This window comes from Oncorhynchus mykiss, chromosome 9 (assembly GCF_057628025.1).
Source record: "Oncorhynchus mykiss isolate SJ-2025 chromosome 9, ASM5762802v1, whole genome shotgun sequence".
In the NCBI taxonomy this organism is placed as follows: domain Eukaryota; kingdom Metazoa; phylum Chordata; class Actinopteri; order Salmoniformes; family Salmonidae; genus Oncorhynchus; species Oncorhynchus mykiss.
In genome coordinates this window covers 18004850-18024558 of record NC_143030.1, presented here as the reverse complement: position 1 = coordinate 18024558, position 19709 = coordinate 18004850, and the positions used below count along the sequence as shown (strand labels likewise).

At 42.1% G+C, this 19709-nt stretch overlaps 1 protein-coding gene across 8 annotated transcripts in view; it reads right to left on the bottom strand.

The window, feature by feature from the left end:
• Positions 1-19375, bottom strand: part of LOC118936439 (cell adhesion molecule CEACAM5) — an 83546-nt gene extending 64171 nt beyond the window's left edge. For 7 of the 8 annotated variants that reach the window (XM_090183558.1, XM_090183559.1, XM_090183564.1 and 4 more), the window contains exons 1-6: positions 19116-19375; positions 2376-2420; positions 1953-2222; positions 1551-1832; positions 673-930; positions 305-589 (exon numbers count right to left, since the gene is read on the bottom strand). In XM_090183558.1, the coding sequence (XP_090039684.1) occupies positions 305-589; positions 673-930; positions 1551-1832; positions 1953-2222; positions 2376-2420; positions 19116-19146 (1171 nt within the window). In that variant the 5' untranslated portion in view covers positions 19147-19375. The remainder of the gene's footprint in view (positions 1-304; positions 590-672; positions 931-1550; positions 1833-1952; positions 2223-2375; positions 2421-19115) is intronic. The other variant, XM_090183565.1, reaches the window with a different exon arrangement.
• Between the last annotated feature and the right edge of the window lie 334 nt (positions 19376-19709).

Below are 19709 nucleotides of genomic sequence, written 5' to 3'. Positions count from 1 at the left end.
CTACCATACCCCGTTCAAAGGCACTTAAGTCTTTTGTCTTGACCATTCACCTTCTGAATGTCACACATACACAAACCATGACTCAATTGTCTCAAGGCTTAAAAATCATTTTTTAATAACGGTCTCCTCCCCTTCATCTACACAGATTGAAGTGGATTTAACAAGTGACATCAATAAGGGATCATAGGTCTCAGCTGTTTAGTCTATGTCATGAAAAGATCAGTGTTCTTAATGTTTTGTGCACTCAGTATAAATAGTGTCCATCTGTTTGACAAAGAAAAACACACACAACGTAGTTACTCACCATTCAGGGTGATAGTGACAGGATCACTGATGATTGATGATATGGATCTGGACTGGATCTCTCCCTGACACCAGTAGAGACCCTGGACAGACTCAGCAGCTCTACTGATGGTGAGGGTGTCTCCTGTGATAGTGTGTCTGACAGACTGGGATACTACATTATCATTCCTGTCTTTGTACCACTTATAGCTCCAGATACTGTCAGACCCAACTGAACACATCAGAGTAACTGTCTCTCCAGGGAACACCGGGTTTGGCTTCACAGTCAGTGTAGCTTTGGGAAAGGCTGAGGAATCAGAGATTAGACACATACATTGGCTATTTCATATTACACTGATATAGTGATACAAGCAATTGTAGGGAACTTACCAGTGACACTTATGGTGACATATTCACTGGGTTGTGACCTCTGGGGATGATCTCTCCTCTTCCCTTCACATCTGTACTGACCAGTCTGAGTGATGGGGAATGTGATGCTTTTACTGGTCTGACTGGGAAACTGTTGGTTGTCTCTGAACCAGAGAAACATCCAGTCTGTGTAGTCTGGTATGACACACTGCAGACTGACTGTCTCTCCAGAGTAGAGGAGACCCTGAGGAGAGACACTCACTGAGGCCTCAGGCAGAGCTGTAGAAAGACACATTAAGTTAGTTGTTTCATACATAGAATCTGCTCCATCATGATTAAATGTAGTTAGTTGATTCATACATAGAATCTGATCTATCATGATTAAATATAGTTAGTTGATTCATACATAGAATCTGATCTATCATGATTAAATATAGTTAGTTGATTCATACATAGAATCTGTTCCATCATGATTAAATGTAGTTAGTTGATTCATACATAGAATCTGATCTATCATGATTAAATATAGTTAGTTGATTCATACATAGAATCTGCTCCATCATGATTAAATATAGTTAGTTGATTCATACATAGAATCTGCTCTATCATGATTAAATGTAGTTAGTTGATTCATACATAGAATCTGCTCTATCATGATTAAATGTAGTTAGTTGATTCATAAATAGAATCTGATCTATCATGATTAAATGTAGTTAGTTGATTCATACATAGAATCTGATCTATCATGATTAAATGTAGTTTGAGAACCAATCTTTCCAAAGTATGATCACCATACTTCTTTAATGAAATAAGTCTTTGTATTTCTATCATAACTATGAATACTGACCCACAGTCCATGATTGACTTAATATAAATAGTGTCTGTATGACACTACTCACCATTGACAGTGATAGTGACAGGGTCACTGATGGATGAAGAAGTGGGTCTGGACTCTCTCTCGCCCTGACACCAGTAGGGACCCTCATTCACTGTTGCTCCATTGATGGTGAGAGTGTCTCCTGTTATAGTGTGTCTGACAGACTGTGATACTACATTATCATTCCTGTCTTTGTACCACTGATAGTTCCAGATACTGTCAGACCCTACTGAACACATCAGAGTAACTGTCTCTCCAGGGAACACATGGTTTGGCTTCACACTCAGTGCAGCTTTGGGCAGAGCTGAGGAAACACACAACAGATGTTTTTACAACAACTAAACAGCATCCTTAAAATTGTGCCCAAATTCAAGTGGTTATACGAATGGAAGCACAGATGTGAATGAGAGATAAGATGACGTACGTGTCACTGTCAGTCTGACTGCATCACTCCATTTAGAATCCTGCTGCTGATGTGAACCCAGACATCTGTAGTCACCACTGTGGGAAAACTCAGCTGCACTGATAATACATTCATGTTCTTTCTGCGGACATTGATCTGTACTGGGTGTTAACCATCTGTACTCCCAGTCAGTGACTCCTCCCCCCTGTATGACACATCTGAGAGTGACAGACTCTCCACTGAATATCTGGGAGCTGTTGGGGTGTATGGTCAGAACAGCCTTTGCCACTCCTGCACAAAATCAAACCAGCATGATACACATGTTATTTCGAGACACTAAAAACTCAAAATATGTCCAGACAAAATCAACTTTAAAAATCACAAATTAAGAAATAGGATGAAGCATTAAGAGATGGAGTCTTGATGAAGAGAACAAATATCTACCATCATCATCTTCAGAGTGTCCAGAGTTGATGTATGTATTCAGCACTACAACAAAGAAAGTCACATTGCACCAATATTAGCTCTAAATAAATAACATGCCATATTCATGTTACTGATCACCACATACTCTATACTTACTGTACTTTATTTTAAAGGTGCAATCTGCAATTTCCACAAAGATTTTAGCCCTTTTAAATGAATAATAGCCATTCATTCTGAAAGAGTATAACTTTTAATTGCCTCATTAGGAAAAAACATGTGATTCCACATCAAATCAAATGTTTTGGAACACTACACATACCAAATCAAATTGTATTTGTCACGAGCACCGAATACAACAGGTTTAGTAGACCTTACAGTGAAATGCTTACTTACAAGCCCTTAACCAAAAATCCAGTTCAAGATAGAGTTAAACAAATATTTAGTCAATAAACTAAAGTAATAAATAGTCAAATTAAAAGAACAGGCACCACACTGCCAGGTCTCTGACCTCCTCCCTATACGCTTTGCCTATTTGATGGTTCGTCTGAGGGCATAGTGAGATTTCTTTAAGGGTCCGGATTAGTGTACCGCTTCATGAAAGCGGCAGCTCTAGCCTTTAGCTCAGTGTGGATGTTCCCTGTAATCCATGTCTTCAGGTTGGGATATGTACGTACGGTCACTGTGGGGACGATGTCGTCGATGCACTTATTGATGAAGATGGTGACTGAGGTGGTATACTCCTCAATGTCATTGGTCATCTGACCACTTCCGTAAGGAGCAAGTCACTGGTACTTCCTGCTTTAGTTTTTGCATGTAAGCAGGAGTCGGGAGGATAGAATTATTGTCAGATTTGTCAAATGGAGGGCGAGGGAGAGCTTTGTATGCATCTCTGTGTATGGAGTAAAGGTGGCCTAGAGTTTTTTTCCTCTGGTTGCACATTCAACATGCTGGTAGAAATCTGGTAAAACTGATTTAAGTTTGCCTGCATTAAAGTCCCCAGGCCACTAGGGGCACTGCTTCTAGATGCACATTGTCTTGTTTGCTTATGTCCTTATACAGCTTGTTGAGTATGGTCTTAGTGCCAACATCGGTTTGTGGTGGTAAATAGATGGCTACGAATGATATAGATGAGAACTCTCTTGGTAGATAATGTGGTCTACAGATTATCATGAGGTACTCTACCTCAGGTGAGCAAAACCTTGAGACTTCTTTAATATTAGAAATCGTGCACCAGCTGTTATTTACAAACGGACACACACCCCCGCCTCTCGTCTTACCAGACATAGCTTCTCTGTCCTGACAATCCTAACATATGCATTCCTCTTTTCCAATTTGGTGAGAGCTGTGCACATGGATCTTCACATATGATCACATAACCTTTCACATTTGGAACACTTCACATGTGATGATATTTTATATGACGTTTCAGATGTGGATATTTTTAACATTACATTTCACAGGTGATGCCCTAAAATTTGCTGTTAGGATGTTCCCGGAACGTCACAGTCACAGTGTTTTCAACTTTCATGTGACTCACTTTGACATGATTACATTGTGATTGTTTATTTATACTATAATTATTATTCTAGATATCCACTTGACCAAGAAAGAGAAAGTAACTTAACTAAATGACTACCGACCCATTGCACTCAATTCCATCATTATGAAATACTTTGAGGGGCTTGTCAAAGACTACATCACATGCTCCCTCCCCGACACACACGATCCTCTCCATTTCCCCTACTGCCCCTGACAGATCCACGGACAACACAATCGCCATTTCACTGCAAGCAGCCCTCACCCACCCGGACAAGAGGATTGCATATCTGAGGATGCTGTTCATTGACTACAGCTCGACCGTCAATACCATAGTGCCCTCTAAGCTCACCAGAAAACTCACAGACCTGGGACTGAACTCTTCCTTATGCAACTGGGTCCAGGACTTCCTGACGGGCAGCCCTCAGGTGGTGAAGATACGCAACATTACCTCATCCAAACGGATTCTCAACACAGGGGCCCCACAAGGGTGCATCCTCAGTCATCTGCTGTACTCCTTGTATACCCACGACTGCATGGCCTCACACAGTTCCAACTCCATCATCAAGTTCACTGGCGACACAACAGTAGTAGGCCTGATTACCAACAGCGGCGAGACGCCATACACGGAGGAGGTAGGCACTCTGCCGGTGTAGTGCCAGGTAAACACCCACTCCCTCACCTTCAGCAAAATAAAGGAGCTGATTGCGGACCTCAGGAGAAACCAGGTTGGACACGCCCCCATCCTCATCAATGGGGTTGCCGTGGAGATGGTCAAAACCTCAAAGTTCCTTGGTGTACATATGTTAGAGGAGCTGAAATGGTCAAACCACACAGACACCAAGGTGAGGAGGGCTCGACAGCAACTCTTTTGCCTCAGGAGGCTGATGAAATTCGGCCTTTTCCCAAGGGGCCTCACAGTATTCTACAGGAGCACCATCAAGAGCACACTGTCAGGCTGCATTACAGCCTAGTATGTCAACTGCATCACAGCCTGAAACTGACAATTACCCTGCCCACACCTTAATGGACATTTATACTTTTCATTGTCAAAGTTGTAAATATGTATATATTTTTTTATTTTGTATTATTGTTTCATTTACACCTGAACTGTTGGATCTCAGAGTTTAAGTATTTCACTGTACACTGCAATTACATTTGACCTTATGCATGTGACTAAATCAACAACTAATCTAAATGCAACATGTCCTCACAAGCATTTCGCAAAACCCGCAATAACATCTGCTAAATATGTGTATGTGACCAATAAAATGTGATTTGATTGAAACTCACAATATCTTGGTTCATGGCATTCCAATCTTCCACGGCACCGTTTCTGTGTCAATAACTGATTTCACCTGTATTCCTAAACTTTGAACTTCACTGTAAATCTCAGCTTTGTTTAAAATACACTCAATAAAACCTATTATATTTATCATAGTTACTCAGGAGTAACATTAAAACAGAATAATATGCCCCACCAACATTAGACAATTATACAGAAAACCCTCAAATTACTGAATCCAGTATATTAAATCAATGATGACAGAATAGTCAGATTAACTGATAACTAAAATAGAAGTGCAGATGGCATTATTTTGCAATATGCAGAGATGTATACGAACAATTCATCTGTGGGGGACTTCTGAGAATGCAGAAGTACAGACTCTTTAGCGCAGCAGAAAGATCAGCGTACCCCAAATTTAGTGGTTCTGAGTTTCAAATCCCAGGTGGGGTCATATTGAAGCGATCATGTCAAATGTCACTCACCTTAAAACTCCTACACCATTTAATTACATCCCTTGCAAAAAAGACTCAAAAAAGAAATGTGCGCTTTCACATTAAAATTACATTTTCACATGTGAAACAACTGTTTTCACATGTTTAGCTGACATTTTCACATGTGAAATAGATGTTTTCACATGTTGAGCTGACATTTTCACATGTGAAATAGCTGTTTTCACATGTTGAGCTGACATTTTCACATGTGAAATAGCTGTTTTCACATGTTGAGCTGACATTTTCACATGTGAAAACAAGAGACATGAGGTAAATCTTGAAACCATATGTTCAAATGTATTAAATTAATATTAACACTACCTTATCACGAGAGAAAAATGACATTTCCACCTCACATGTGAATTGCAACAATTTCACGTGTGAAAAACTTTCACATGGGAAAACCTAACTCTCTGTAGAATTAAATTTTCACATGTGAAAAAATTGGTAATTTGAAAATCGAGATTTGCTGTTTTGGTTGTGAAAATGTTATCACGTTTAGTTTCATGGTATCACATTGAAATGTTGATTCCCCATGTTGTCACATTTATTTCACGAGATCATGTTTTCACGTGCTAAAATATTTTCACGTGTAGTTTAATGTTATCTCATGTCACTTTACATGTTGTCACCTACAGTACCAATAGCATACCACCCTTCATCCCACTGCTGGCTTTCCTCTGAAGCTAAGCAGGGACGGGCTTATTCTGTCTCTGGATGGGAAACTGCTGGAAGTGATGTTGGAGGGTCAGTAGGGGCCACTCTTCTCTCTGGTCAAAGGAGATCCCAGAGCAGTCTAGGTGACATTTCCCTGCTTAGGGTGCTGTCTTATTGATAGGAAGTTAAACGGTTGTCCTGACTCTCTGTGGTTATAAAAAATCCCATGTCACTTATTGTAAGACTAGGGATGTTAACCCTGGTGTCATGGCAACATTACCAACCTGGCCCCCTTCCATCATAGCCACCTAATCATCCCCCTTATTTCTAATTGGCATAATACAGTGTCTTCAGAAAGTATTCACACCCCTTGACTTTTTCTACATTTTGTTGTGTTACAGCCTGAATTTCAATTTGATTACATTGAGATGTTTTGTTACTGGCCTACACACAATATCCCATAATATCAAATTGGAATTATGTTTTCAAAGTGTTTACAAATGAAAAGCAGACATTTCTTGAGTCAATGAGTATTCAATCCCTTTGTTATGGCAAGCCTAAATAAGTTCAGAAATGAATTGTGCACAACAAGTCGCATAACACGTTTCATGGACTCACTATGTGTGCAATGATAGTGTTTAACATGGTTTTTGAATGACAACCTCATCTCTGTACCCCACACAGACAATTATCTCTAAGGCCCCTCAGTTGAGAAGTGAATTTGTAACACAGATTCAATCACAAAGACCAGGTATTCCAACGCTTCTCAAAGATGGGTAGATGGGCTAAATAACAAAAGCAGACTTGAATATCCATTTGAACGTCACTTTGGATGGTGTATCAATACACCCTGTCACTAGAAAGATACAGGTGTCCTTCCTCACTAACTTGATTGAGAGGAAGGAAACTTCTCAGGGATTTCACCATGAGGTCAATGGTGACTTTTTTTTTAAAGAGTTCGAGTTAAATGGATGTGATAAGAGAAAACTGAGGATTGATCAACAACATTGTAGTTACTCCACAATACTAACCTAATTGACAGAGTGAAAAGCAGGAAGCCTGTACAGAATACAAATATTCCACAACATGCATCCTGTTTGCAACAACACACTAAAGTAATTCTGCAAAAAATGTGGCAAAGCAATACTGTTTTTTTGTGCTGAAAACAGAGTGTTATGGTTGGAACAAATACAATATAACACATTAATAATGAGTACCACACTTCATATTTTCAAGTGGTGATGTCACGCCCTGACCTTAGAGAGCTTTTTATGTCTATTTTGGTTTGGTCAGGGTGTGATTTGGGTGGGCATTCTATGTTCTTTTTTCTACGTTTTGTAATTCTTTTGTTTTGGCCGGGTATGGTTCTCAATCAGGGACAGCTGACTATCGTTGTCTCTGATTGGGAACCATACTTAGGTAGGTTTTTCCCACCTGTTTTGTGGGTAGTTTTCTGTTTAGTGTTCTGCACCTTACAGGACTGTTTCGGTTTCGTTTTGCACTTTGTTATCTTTGTTCTGGTGTTCAGTTGCTAAATGAAGTCATGAACACTTACCACTCTGCGCTTTGGTCCGATTCTACGACAACCGTTACAGAACTACCCACCTCAAACGGACCAAGCAGCGTGGTATGGAGGAGCAGAGGGTACAGGACTCCTGGACATGGGAGGAGATACTGGACGGAAAGGGACCCTGGAGACAGAATGTCGCCGCCCGAAGAAGGAACTGGAGGCAGCTTAAGCTGAATGGCAGCAATATGAGGTGAGTCAGCAAAGCAGGCACGAGAGGGGGGCACACGGGGAGATTGGCGGAGTCAGGCTATAGACCTGAGCCAACTCCCCATGCTTACCGGAAGCAGCGTGTTACTGGTCAGGCACCGTGTTATGCGGTAAAGCGCACGGTCTCCAGGGCACGCTCATAGCCCGGTGCGCTATATGCCAGCCCTCCGCAAGTGCCATGCGAGAGTTGGCATCCAGCCAGGATGGCTGCTCAGCACTCTTGATCTCTGGTGCGCCATTTCGGCCCAGGGTATCCTGCTCCGGATCTGTACACTGTGTCTCCGGTGCGCTGGGGCTGTTCAGTTCCTCCTATGCCTACGCTCCGCCCGTACGGGCTAAAGTGGGCATTGAGCCAAGTGGAGAGGTGTGAGTGGTAAGCAACAGATCTCCAGTGCTCCCCACCACCCGGTTCGACCTGTGCCTGCACTCTGGAGGGACCGGGCTAAAGTGGGCATTCAGCCTAGAGGATTGGTGCCAAGGCTGCGCACCAGAGCTCCAGTGCTCACCCACAGCCCGGTTCATCCTGTGGCAGCCCCACGCACCAGGCTGTCTCTGCGTCTCCTCCCTCCAGCGACGTCCTCCAGTCTGGAGCCTCCAGAGTTGCCCTCCAGTCCGGAGCCCCCAACAAGGGTGCCGAGTCCGGGGCCCACAACAAGGGTGCCCAGTCCGGGGCCCACAACAAGGGTGCCCAGTCCGGGGCCCGCTACGAAGGTCCCCGGTCCGGGGTCGGCAGCGAGGGTTCCCGCACGGGAGGCGCCACCAAAGTGGGCCAAGCCAGAGGTTGAGTGGGGTCTACGTTCCGCACCAGAGCCTCCACAGTGGAGAAATGCCCACCCAGACCATCCCCTATAGGTTCAGGTTTTGCGGCCGGAGTCCACACCTTTGGGGGGGGGGGGGGGGGGGGGTGGGGGGGGGGTACTGTCACGCCCTGACCTTAGAGAGCTTTTTATTTCTCTATTTTGGTTTGGTCAGGGTGTGATTTGGGGTGGGCATTCTGTTCTTTTTTCTATGTTTTGTATTTCTTTGTTTTGGCCGGGTATGGTTCTCAGTCAGGGACAGCTGACTATCGTTGTCTCTGATTGGGAACCATACTTAGGTAGGTTTTTCCCCACCTATGTTTTGTGGGTAGTTGTTTTCTGTTTACTGTTCTGCACCTGACAGGACTGTTTCGGTTTCGTTTTGCACTTCGTTATTCTTTGGTCCGATTCTTCCTCATCAGACGACGACAACCGTTACAGGTGACTGCATTATGTTATGGGTATGCTTGCAATCAAAAATAAACTGAGTTAAGCACAGGAAAAATCCTAGAGAGAACCTAGTTGTCTGCTTTCGACCAAACCTAGGAGATGAATTCACGTTTCAGTAGGACAGTAACCTAAAACACACGGCCAAATCTACAAGTTGCTTACCACGAATATAGTCAATGTTCTTGAGTGGCTGAGATACAGTTTTGACTTTACTTGAAAATCTATGGCAAGACCTGAAAATGGTTGTCTAGCAATGATCAACAACCAATTTGACAGAGCTTGAATCATTTTAAAAGAGTAATCAGCAAATATTGCGCTGTCCAGGTGTGGAAAGCTCTTAGAGACTTACCCAGAAAAACTCACAGCTGTAATCGCTATCAAAGTTGATTCTATAAAGTAATGACTCAGGGGTGTGAATAATTCTGTAAGATATTTCTGTATTTCATTTTCAATAGACTTGCAAACATTTCTAAAAACATGTTTCACTTTGTCATTATGGGTATTGTGTGTAGATGGGTGAGAAAAAGAAACAATTTAATACATGTTGAATTCAGGCTGTAACACAACAAAATGTGAAATTAGTCAAAAGGTATGAATACTTTCTGAAGGCACTCTATCGTCACCTCTCCACCTAATAGTTGATGTGTGGTGAGCGTTCTGACACAGAAATGGTTGTCTTGCATCACCCAGGTGGGTGCAACACATTGCTAGTGGAAGAGGTGAGTTTCCCCCTACTATGTAAAGCGCTTTGAGTACATCAGTTGGTTAAAAAGCGATATATAAATTCAAAATATAACACAGAATATACTGTTATTTTATGACTGTTTGTTCACAATATCAGTGTAAACAAACATTGTACATGAATGAATTCCCCTAGCAACATTCCTCAGCTGTATACCACAACAAGTGGCAGGGTGGCCGTTTTGTGGTAGTTTCAATTACGGACTGCAGCTTTAAAAGGCCAGAGACTCACCATGTCCAGCAATCCCATTTTAGTATAATTTACTAAGAATTATTTGCACTGTTAAATCAACAAGGAATAAAACCAAAAAGCTAAAGCATAGAACTGTCTTAATTTTCAATCATGTTTTATTCCTTTTGTCCATCAAAGTCTTAGTAAATCAGGTCATTAGTGTTCATACACAAACACACTAACTCATTCTACAGAAATGAACAAAGACTGTGAGAAAATTGTAGTGTTTAAAGGCGTGTTTATTTTCTGACCAACTTCTCTGTATGGCCCCACACTGCATGATGTCACACTGGTTCCTTCCTCTTTACTGGAGGAAAGGAGGATGGAACGAGAATAGAACAGATGCTTATAGGCCCTTTGCTAAGTTGTCAGGTTTCAAGCCTACCCAACTAATTTCAGTTGTTCCACTGATCACCAAGTAAATTTAACAACTTCAGCCTCCCCCCACTTATTAACAAACTCACACGTGTACACACTTACATGCATCCACCCGCACATACACACACACACACACATGCATGTACGCTTGCACGCGTGTGTCCTTAGAGACAACACAACAGCTGTGGATAAACTGTTGCACTGTCTTTCACTAAAGGATCTTAACAACAGTGAACTTTCTCTCCGTCCAAAAGATTCTGCAAGGAGCATAGGACCATGGATAACAGAGAGTAGGAAGGAACAACCTGTTTAGTCATACCACTTCTCCAAGAGAAAGTCAACACTAAAACAGAGAGTGTACATAAGGAGATGACACTCTTCTCCAAGAGAAAGTCAACAAGTGTAAAACAGAGAGTGTACTTAAGGGGCTGACACTCTTCTCCAAGAGAGAGTCAACAAGAATAAAACAGAGAGTGTACTTAAGGAGATGACACTCTTCTCCAAGAGAAAGTCAACAAGTGTAAAACAGAGAGTGTACATACGGGGCTGACACTCTTCTCCAAGAGAAAGTCAACAAGTGTAAAACAGAGAGTGTCCATACGGGGCTGACACTCTTCTCCAAGAGAGAGTCAACAAGAATAAAACAGAGAGTGTACATACGGGGCTGACACTCTTCTCCAAGAGAAAGTCAACAAGAATAAAACAGAGAGTGTACTTAAGAGCCACTCTTCTCCAATAGCTTGTCTTTTTCCCTTCTTACTTTTCTCTTTTCTTCAACTTTTCTCCCCGGCTCTGCCCCGAGGGATAAAGCATCCAGGTGAGGATTGTCACGCCCTGATCTGTTTCACCTGTTCCTGTGATTGTCGCTTATTTTCCCCAGTGTATTTATCCCTGTGTTTCCTGTCTCTCTGTGCCAGTTTGTCTTGTATGTTTAGTCAAGTCAACCAGCTTGGTTTTCCAGCACTCCTTTTTCTAGTCCTCCCGGTTTTGACCCTTGCCTGTTTCTGGACTCTGTACCCGCCTGCCTGACTATTCTGCCTGCCTTGACCACGAGCCTGTCTGCCACTCTGTACCTCCTGGACTCTGATCTGGTTTTGACCTTTAGCCTGTCCACGACCATTCTCTTGCCTACCCCTTGTATTATTAAACATTGTAAGACTCCAACCATCTGCCTCCTGTGTCTGCATCTGGGTCTCGCCTTGTGCCTTGATAGAGGATAGACAATTTCTTTGTTCGCTATGGTACAGTATTAACCCTTCGTGACAATAGCATGCAGGTAACACTGGTGCTCTCAAAAAGTTAGGAGCACCACATGAAATTTAGGAGCACCAGAAAATAGTGTGTTATATTGATTGATATACAGCTCATATATGAATTCCAGCTACTTTTGAAGCACATGTTGTGCCCTGGAAACTAATATGTAACACTGTAAAGACATTGGTTTATTATAAAAGCTGAAATGTGTATATGAATACCTGTCATTGAAATTGCAATACTTTCTGGAATATTAGGATTCTACATTGTGTAAAAACACTATTTTCCTATTGAGTTGCATTACATTGAAAATTGTACACTGTCTCTTTAAAACATCAGGTGACTGAACAAAGTGTTAACCAGGTATTCCCAAACAGGGATACGCACAATGCCGTCGGGGGTACGCCCAATTTTTGGGGGATTTTTCCTCACATTTTCAAACAGTCCATTTATGTTGTCCAACGGGCTATACATTTGGGTGAGGTGTTTTTCTCACCTGTGTAGCCTCGTTTCACTGCCAAAAATTAAATGAAACCATCTAGTGTTCAGCGAAATAACAACACAATGTCAAATACAGGTAGCCTAGTCAAATAATTAACATCCGAGTCCACATAACATCCACGTCCACATGAACATTTACTCTCTCGCGGGCATTCCACTAACGGTCCATATGTAGACAAACGTAGCTGCTGCTCATTGTGTTTGACATTGATAAATGGTTAAAGTAAGGCCCACATCCAGAGACACATAGCAGCTATACTGGTAGTATATCTACGAACAGTACTACACCTGCACCTGTCGACGACACATTGTTCTGCTTCCACGAGCACATCCAATGCTAGCATCAGTAATTCTACATTAGTTGCGTTACAGCTGGATGAGTCAACAGATGTGGCGGGCCTGGCACAGCTCCTGGTCTTATGTCCGTTACGGTTATGGGGGGTCAATTAAAGAAGACATCCACTTCTGCAAACCACTGGAAACCAGGACAACAGGAGAGGATATTTTTAAAGTACTGGACAGGCCTAACAATGTGGGGCAGAACCTGTTATGAGCCTCACATTTTTTTCTTGTTTCGCATGTTATTTTGGCATTAATGTGTCATATATCAGTTTGCAAAAATTGTAAAAAATACATAATTCAGTTAATAAAGCCGCATACAAACGTGGGCTGTGTCTGAAAACCCATACTAACATACTGTATAGTACATACTTAATGAGTACATACTACATGCTATATAAACAAAAAAAAGAAACGTCCTCTTACTGTCAACTGCATTTATTTTCAGAAAACGTAATAACGTGTAAATATTTATATGAACATAAGATTCAACAACAGACATAAACTGAACAAGTTCCACAGACATGTGACTAACAGAAATGGAATGTGTCCCTGAACAAAGGGGGGGGGGGAGTCCAAATCCAAAGTCACAGTCAGTATCTGGTGTGGCCAATAGCTGCATTAAGTACTGCAGTGCATCTCCTCATGGACTGCACCAGATTTGCCAGTTCTTGCTGTGAGATGTTACCCTACTCTTCCACCAAGGCACCTGCAAGTTCCCGGACATTTCAGGGGGGGAATGATCCTAGCCCTCACACTCCGATCCAACAGGTCCCAGACGTGCTCAATGGGATTGAGATTCGGGCTCTTAGTTGGCCATGGCAGAACATTGACATTCCTGTCTTGCAGGAAATCACGCGCAGAACGAGCAGTATGGCTGGTGGCATTGTCATGCTGGAGGGTCATGTCAGGATGAGCCTGCAGGAAGGGTACCACATGAGGGAGGAGGATGTCTTCCCTGTAATACACAGCATTGAGATTGCCTGCAATAACAACAAGCTCAGTCCGATGATGCTGTGACACACCGCACCAGACCATGACTGACCGTCCACCTCCAAATCGATCCCGCTCCAGAGTACAGGCCTCGGTGTAACGCTCATTCCTTCGACGATAAACGCGAATCCGACCATCACCCCTGGTGAGACAAAACCGCAACTTGTCAGTGAAGAGAACTTTTTGCCAGTCCTGTCTGGTCCAGCGATGGTGGGTTTGTGCCCATGGGCAACGTTGTTGCCGGTGATGTCTGGTGAGGACCTGCCTTACAACAGGCCTACAAGCCCTCAGTCCAGCCTCTCTCAGCCTATTGCGGACAGTTTGAGCACTGATGGAGGGATTGTGCGTTCCTGGTGTAACTCGGGCAGTTGTTGTTGCCATCATGTACCTGTCCCGCAGGTATGATGTTCGGATGTACAGATCCTGTGCAGATGTTGTTACACGTGGTCTGCCACTGCGAGGACGATCAGCTGTCCGTCCTGTCTCCCTGTAGCGCTGTCTTAAGCGTCTCACAGTACGGACATTGCAATTTATTGCCCTGGCCATATCTGCAGTCCTCAAGCCTTCTTGCAGTATGCCTAAGGCACATTCACGCAGATGAGCAGGGACCCTGGGCATCTTTCTTTTGGTGTTTTTCAGAGTCAGTAGAAAGGCCTCCTTATTGCCTACCATCTGTAAACTCAGTGTCTTAACGACCGTTCCACAGGTACATGTTCATTAATTGTTTTTGGTTCATTGAACAAGCATGAGAAACAGTGTTTAAACCCTTTACAATGAAGATCTGTAAAGGTATTTGGATTTTTATGAATTGTCTTTGAAAGACAGGGTCCTGAAAAATTGACGTTTCTTGTTTTTGCTGAGTTGACTATTTAGCCATGTAAGTATACTGTAAACAAACGGTATCCTTTCAGTTGAGCATACTAGCGTTGCACCATGCCTGTCTACAGGAAGTTGATGCTGAAAGTCAGAGCGTTCAGAGCGCACACTGGCAGAGGACTAGGGTTGATCTGAGCGTTCTGACCATCACAACAGCAGTGAAGCCCACATCACAAGCTAACTGGCTAGCTACTTCCAGGCACAAATGAGAGAACACTTTACTCTGACCATTTTACTCACCACAGCAGAGCTGGTTAGGCTGTTTTCATGTTATCCAGAGCATTGGTGACTGTAACTGTGTTGCTGGCAACAATTTAATGAGACTTTTTTGCCAACGTTTTCTGACACCGGCCATATTCAACGGGTGTTAAGCATTCGCAAATACACCAAATATTCTGCACTCTGGCACACTCAGACCAGAGTGCTCTAAAATTAGAGTAGATAGCCTGAGCTAATTTATGTTCATTGAGAACGCACAAAGACTATACCACTTAGCTAAGAATGATGTGAATAATCAAGTCAATAAATGTTGGGTATTTAGGTAGATAGCATGTAGACAAGTTTGTTAGCTAGCTAACATGCTGTCACCTACTGTTGACTAACCCCATTCCGAACAAATTTGCGAGGCTACATTCAAATGAGACTGCAATGAAAACTAATGGGACTGTAGCAACTGTGTTGGCATCAACATCTGGGGTGTGTTTCTATCCAAGCGTTGATTGACATGGTAATGGCCCGATCGTTTTGGAGAAAAGTTGAAATGACTGAGCCCTCAGACGCTGTTAAATTGTGACGTGTCATTATGTAATGTACATGTGCATTAAAAACAAGAAAGGGACAGGGTAGGGGGATATCTAGTCAATTGTACAACTGCATGCATTAATTTTTACATCATCATTGCAAGCCGTCATGACTCTCAAAAGCCGCGACAGCAGCTGTTTACTTCTGAAGATAACTTTAGCGCCGCCCTAAAAGCCAGATTCAAATTCAACACAAATCTTCAAATAGGTATGCAATGACACATACAAACTCTTTATAGTGTTTTATTTACATTTTAGAGATGATAAGTTGGACAGATCGGGTGAAAAAGCTATTTTCCCACATGGCTTATCTCCCCCTTCCCTTTCACTAGGTTTCACTTCCCCAGCCGCTATTTTTAAAAAGACTCGACAGAGCTCATTGACTTCTTTAATTACGCAGAGCCGGGCGGCATGAAGGTCTCATCATTGATTTTGCTGGACAGGGGAGAAATTGTACTTTACAATGATATTCATATTACTTTTGACCTGGAAGTATTACGTTTTTTTGGGCACTAAAATAAGGTCAATTGTACGTTACAGCGCAATATACAGAAGTGCTATGATATGCTATGTGGTTCGTAACCATAGCGTAGCCAACACATTGTCAGCCAAAATAACGTTTAGCGTAACTTATTTGAGAAGTCATTACTTTACTACATTTCTCAACATTGTTGAGAAAGCAGAAAATACGGAGCGTTGCACTGTGATTGGCTCAGTGTTCTGTCACTCACGGGGACACTACTTCACCACCAAGTCTAAGGATAGAGCTCTAAAATTCTAGCCCTTGGGTGCTGCCATAGAGTTACATTAGAACTGCCCATCCAAGAAGCCTCAAGGTCATTGGACACAGATAAAATGACGTCAAATCATGTACAGTAGCTTTGATTGGACTAATCCTTTCAAAATCTTAGGTAGCAGTCATCATCATGAATCAACTTGACAATCTACTGGCATATCCTTTTTAATCCTTGTCATCTGAAGAGAAATAATGAAGAGAAATTATAGATAAAACGTGCCGGTGCTCATCGGCCTTTGGAGATAAACATTACACAAGTTGAAAATCGCAAATTTATCTGCAAGCATTGCAAAGCAATCATTAGCCTGCTACTCAGGGGAGTGGCTGTGTGGTCCTAAGTCTAAGACTAGGGGTCTATTTTCCTAGTTTAAAATGATAAACAATCAACAGTGGCCATGCTGTCAATGAAGCATGATTTGTGCCTTGATCAAAGCAACTGTTAACTCAGAACTGCAAAATCTGACTATAGTGAGTTTAAGACAATTGGGAACACTGGAAAATCAAGCTATGACTGGGACTATACGTTTTGAACTTTCATCCAACTCTGGCCTCTTTCTAGAGCTACGACTCGAAGATCACTGATGTCATCATTATTCAACCTTTTTTTTCCAGAGTTCCCAGTTGTCTTGAAAGCACCATAAATCCAGAGAATGCCAGACTTTGATGACAAAGATTGATGACAAAATTTGTCCACGAAGGACCGCCACGCCAGCTTCCTGTTCAAGTGAACACAGCACAACAAGGTGAGTCCAAAAATGCATTGTATGCTGCTGCATAAATTATGTAATATGACAGGGATATATGTATACTGTAGCTAAGAAAGTAATACTACGTGTATGTTGTGTAGTAAGCTGTTTGAAGAACATGTGGATCACCCTAATAATGTGGTCCATTTTCACCTCTTAATTTCATCTACTGTTGTGACTTGGTGGTGCACATGTAGCCTATAACCTGTTTTTGAGAAATGTAATCATCGAATATTGTAAGAGCTTTCATTGTCTGCTTATATGCCCCCTTTATTTGTCCTATGGTTCTGACTTGGTGTACAGGGAGAACACTGTATGTACGGCTCATGTTCTGAATTCTGTCACTACATTTCAAAAGTGCTGAACAAATAGTTATATAGACTACGTCCATCTTAGCTCACTCATTAATGTCTTAATCGAAATTGCGGATTGCCTCTTATCCACTTGTCGTCCCCTTATGCTATAGTTCATAAATCTCAATTGTCAGTAGACACCATTTGTTTAAGCAAGTAAGCCATATCAGCTATGTTTTTTTAAAAGGCAGTAAATGAGGCTGAATGAACTATTTCGCTGCCAGACAAGGCTACGCTGATAGCCAGGTGTAGCAGTGGTAAGGTGTTGTGACTGCTGTTGTGACTCTGCTGTTGGGACAGCTTTATTTTTGGCCCTAACAGTTTGTGGGGTACGTTTGTCACCGTTATAGTGAAATTAATGTATTGTTTAGTGTTGTGTTGTGTAGTGGATTTGCTGGCATGCATCCCACTTTTTTTGGGGCCCCACCAATATTTACATGCCTAAATCACAACTGGTAATAGTAGACAGTAATTAGTGTGCATCAGGTGCCAGGTGACTCGTGCTCACCAGAGGTAGTGGCGTCAAAGAGGTGACATCAAACAAGCACTTGAAGCAAAATAACTCAAGTGGACCGAATCCCCACAAAGTGGGTCTGGTTCAGTTAGTAGGCACAAAGCAACTCAATGCAAGGCGAACTAAATACAACGGCTAAAATGGCTATACCCAGACGGCGGTTAGCTAGCTTTCATTAGCCGTGAGGACTAGGAGTGTGGCTTAAACTCAGCACAGGCCGTTACTCAGTAAAACCTTACAAAACTCACTGGACTTGATCGAGAGCTGCCTGAGAATGTTTGTTTTCCATGGGGTACAGGGCCCATAATAACTTTGGGGGAAAAGCATTGCTGAACCGTGTGCAATTCGATGATTAGCCGTGAGCTTTTGGTGCTAGCTAGCTAGTGTTCACCTAGTTGGTTAATAGCCTAGCTAGATAGTACCACGTTAGCTGAAGACAACCTTATGAATAGCATTGTTAGTCTTCAGTCTTGATAGTCTCTTTTGTCCATAGCACCATGAGGTATAGCTTGTCAACACTCATCAATCTCTTAGTACAGTTTACTATATCTGTAGAGGCGGAACTCTCAACCATTTACAATATTCACAACTTGATACTAGAACACATCCAACAAATATAGCATTTTGCATTCATCGTCATTGACAGCACATTTAGTAACCACTGAGTTAGAGCTACTCTTTATTTCCTGAGTGGTGACCTGGTTAAATGCTCACCACACCACCACACCATCTGCTATACAAGCTCAGGTTCTCACAGAGATGCTACTTCAGTGTAGGGTGGTCATCCACCCCCACCTCATATACAGATATATGATCTTAAATTAAACTATATGTTCACAGCAAAATAATCCTGCAGCAACCGGATTTAAACATTTAGTCCAACATGTTGCTTGATTGGTGGTTAGGATATTAGCTGGCCAAAATTAGGCGACATGAAAAGTGCAATACTGATAAAATCTGCATTTCCTGTGGTTAATGACAATTCTTAGCAACAAAGAGTGACCAAATTAAGATCCTTCATCTGTAGACCTACACCATATTTGCTGCTATCCAACTTTAGTGTAATTTACTAATAAGTATTTGCACTGTTTTATCAATAAGGTACAAAACACACTAAAAAGCTAAAACATGAAACTGTCTTAATTTACATGATTGTCTTAATCCTTATTTCCATCACAGGCTTAGTTAATTAATCAGGTAATTATTGTTCATACACAAACACACTCACTCAGTACTTACAGAGTAACACACAGATCAAGGTGGACTCCATTCTGTCCTGCTGGAACTCTGAACTACAGTTCTTCTGACAAACCCCTCTACTTCCTATATGATGACAGATCGATTAGTTCACGCCTCTTTACCGTCACACAGAGAAATAGAGAGAAACATTCTACAGAAATGTACAAAGACTGTGAAAAAAAAGAGTAACAGTTGCTTGCGAGTTTATTTTCTGACAAACGTCTTGTGATTCGCTACATGGACTCACACTGGTTCCTTCCTCTTTATTGGATAAAAGGAGGGTGAAATGAGAATAGATACCTGAGATGAGATCAGAGCTTGTAGTTTGATATCAGAATGTGCAGATGGTTGTTTCATCTCTCCACCCACAATGCACAGATAGATAGCTAGATAGATACTGACTATAGGCCTCCCTTCAAGCCTAGGGTGCTAACCTCAGTTGTTCCACTTAGCCCAAATAGACATCTTCACCCCCACCTCTTTCCCTCTCCTCACCCTCTCTCATCACACACACACTACTGCTCAGTAATAGCATGTGTCAAAACCACAGTCAGCTAGCTAACTTATTCATTACTCAGATGGTTCTGAGGGACA